At 41.5% G+C, this 1,750-nt stretch overlaps 1 protein-coding gene across 13 annotated transcripts in view; it reads right to left on the reverse strand.

Annotated features, from left to right (window-relative positions):
* Positions 1–1,750, reverse strand: part of LOC116701234 (sodium bicarbonate cotransporter 3) — a 45,846-nt gene that overhangs the window by 26,051 nt on the left and 18,045 nt on the right. For all 13 annotated transcript variants that reach the window (XM_032534821.1, XM_032534829.1, XM_032534828.1 and 10 more), the window contains exon 4: positions 647–785. In XM_032534821.1, the coding sequence (XP_032390712.1) occupies positions 647–785 (139 nt within the window). The remainder of the gene's footprint in view (positions 1–646; positions 786–1,750) is intronic.

A 1,750-nucleotide genomic window follows, 5' to 3' on the forward strand; every position in this document is an offset into this window, starting at 1 on the left:
GGGGCCTAAAGTGTGCCAAGAAAACATCTCCAACACCATTAAACCACCACCACCAGCCTGCACACTGGTAACAAGGCATGATGGATCCATGTTCTCATTCTGTAAACCCTAGAAATGGTTATGAGTGCAAATCCCAGTAACTGAGCGGATTGTGAAATACTCAGACCGGCCCGTCTGGCACCAACAACCATGCCACGCTCAAAATTGCTTAAATCACCTTTCTTTCCCATTCTGACATTCAGTTTGGAGTTCAGGAGATTGTCTTGACCAGGACCACACCCCTAAATGCATTGAAGCAATTGCCATGTGATTGGTTGATTAGATAATTGCATTAATGAGAAATTGAACAGGTGTTCCTAATAATCCTTTAGGTGAGTTTATGTACTGTATAATGTAGCCACTAAGGCTAATAGTTGTGACTAAGCCAGGATCACAATACCTAATCAGGTTTTCCAATTAACTCCTAATGATGTTATTCCATGACTAAAGTATGCTACAAAACCATAACAGATACTAGATGCAATAAAAATCCTGTCAACTAATATTTGTAAAACAACAACAACAACAAAAGATCTTTGGAGTTATGTATTGCTTTCACTTCATGTGGTTGTCATCATGCTGTTTGCCCCTTAAGTTGCTTTCTGACCTGGCAGTCTCCTTCCATTCAGTAGCGTTGCCATCTCTGAAGGACAGCTCGTCCAGCTCGGTGAAGAGGTCATGGGAGACATGCTCGAGGTCATCATCCTCTGTACCTAAAATAAACTGGACCCGCTGAGATGGTGTGTCTGCACAAAGAGTGGGCAAAGGCCAAAAGTCAGATGTGCTCTTTTACAATAACAACAGTAACATTCTCCAGGCATTATTAGTGTTGTAAAAGTTACCCTGTGGTGTTTTTGACCTATAGTAGCACTATGGAGCAGGTTGCTATGAGTGGGTTCTCTTTTGAGCTTGTTCGCACTTCACGTGCACACAGGTGACGTGATACACTGTACTGCCAACGCCTTTCCACTATTCTCACCTATCTGGAGGTGGCTGTAAATTGCCAAGAAATGTAGCAATGTGCCAGCAAAGGCAGGGAAGAAGAGGACTGCAAGATAGTTAACACAAGTGTAAACGATGCACGTTCCAAAATGTTTCATGAGAAAGGAAATATTTTTTGTTCTTTAGACCTCAAGGATAAACAAAATGTGTTTTAGTGTGTAATGTTGAATGTAAAGTTGTCCATTTATGAGTAAAAACTCCACATGGCACCTTTATGGGGATGTCTTAATCTCAAACACATTTACCCCTAAGTTTCCCCTGTAGTACAATGCTATTATGTGAGTTCAGCTACAGAGCATGACAGAGGAAATGTCTCATAAAAGCAGAGATTAACTCTGAGCATAACATTCTTTGGGATCCGTTTGAGAATGCGTGTGTTGATGGCAAGTACAACTGCACTAATGCCTTCTGAAGCTGCGGACATTGGGGTAGGGTACAGTGAGACCAGTACACTGTAACTGCTTTTCATTATCCTGAGACAAGAGAAGGAATACATCTGCAGGCATGAGGAAGTGTGCAAGGGAGCCTTATGAAAACCTGAATGCTCTCCAGCAAATACATTTTTGTGTCTGATTGAATTAGAGAGCAGATATTAGGACATCTGGAACCAAAGAGAAAACGGAAATATACTGTTTATGGCAGTTTATAAGACTACACCACGGGGAGGCAGAAATGGAATGACTAGCAGCAAAAGTATTTTTTGTTCACA

This window comes from Etheostoma spectabile, chromosome 14 (assembly GCF_008692095.1).
Source record: "Etheostoma spectabile isolate EspeVRDwgs_2016 chromosome 14, UIUC_Espe_1.0, whole genome shotgun sequence".
NCBI lineage: Eukaryota > Metazoa > Chordata > Actinopteri > Perciformes > Percidae > Etheostoma > Etheostoma spectabile.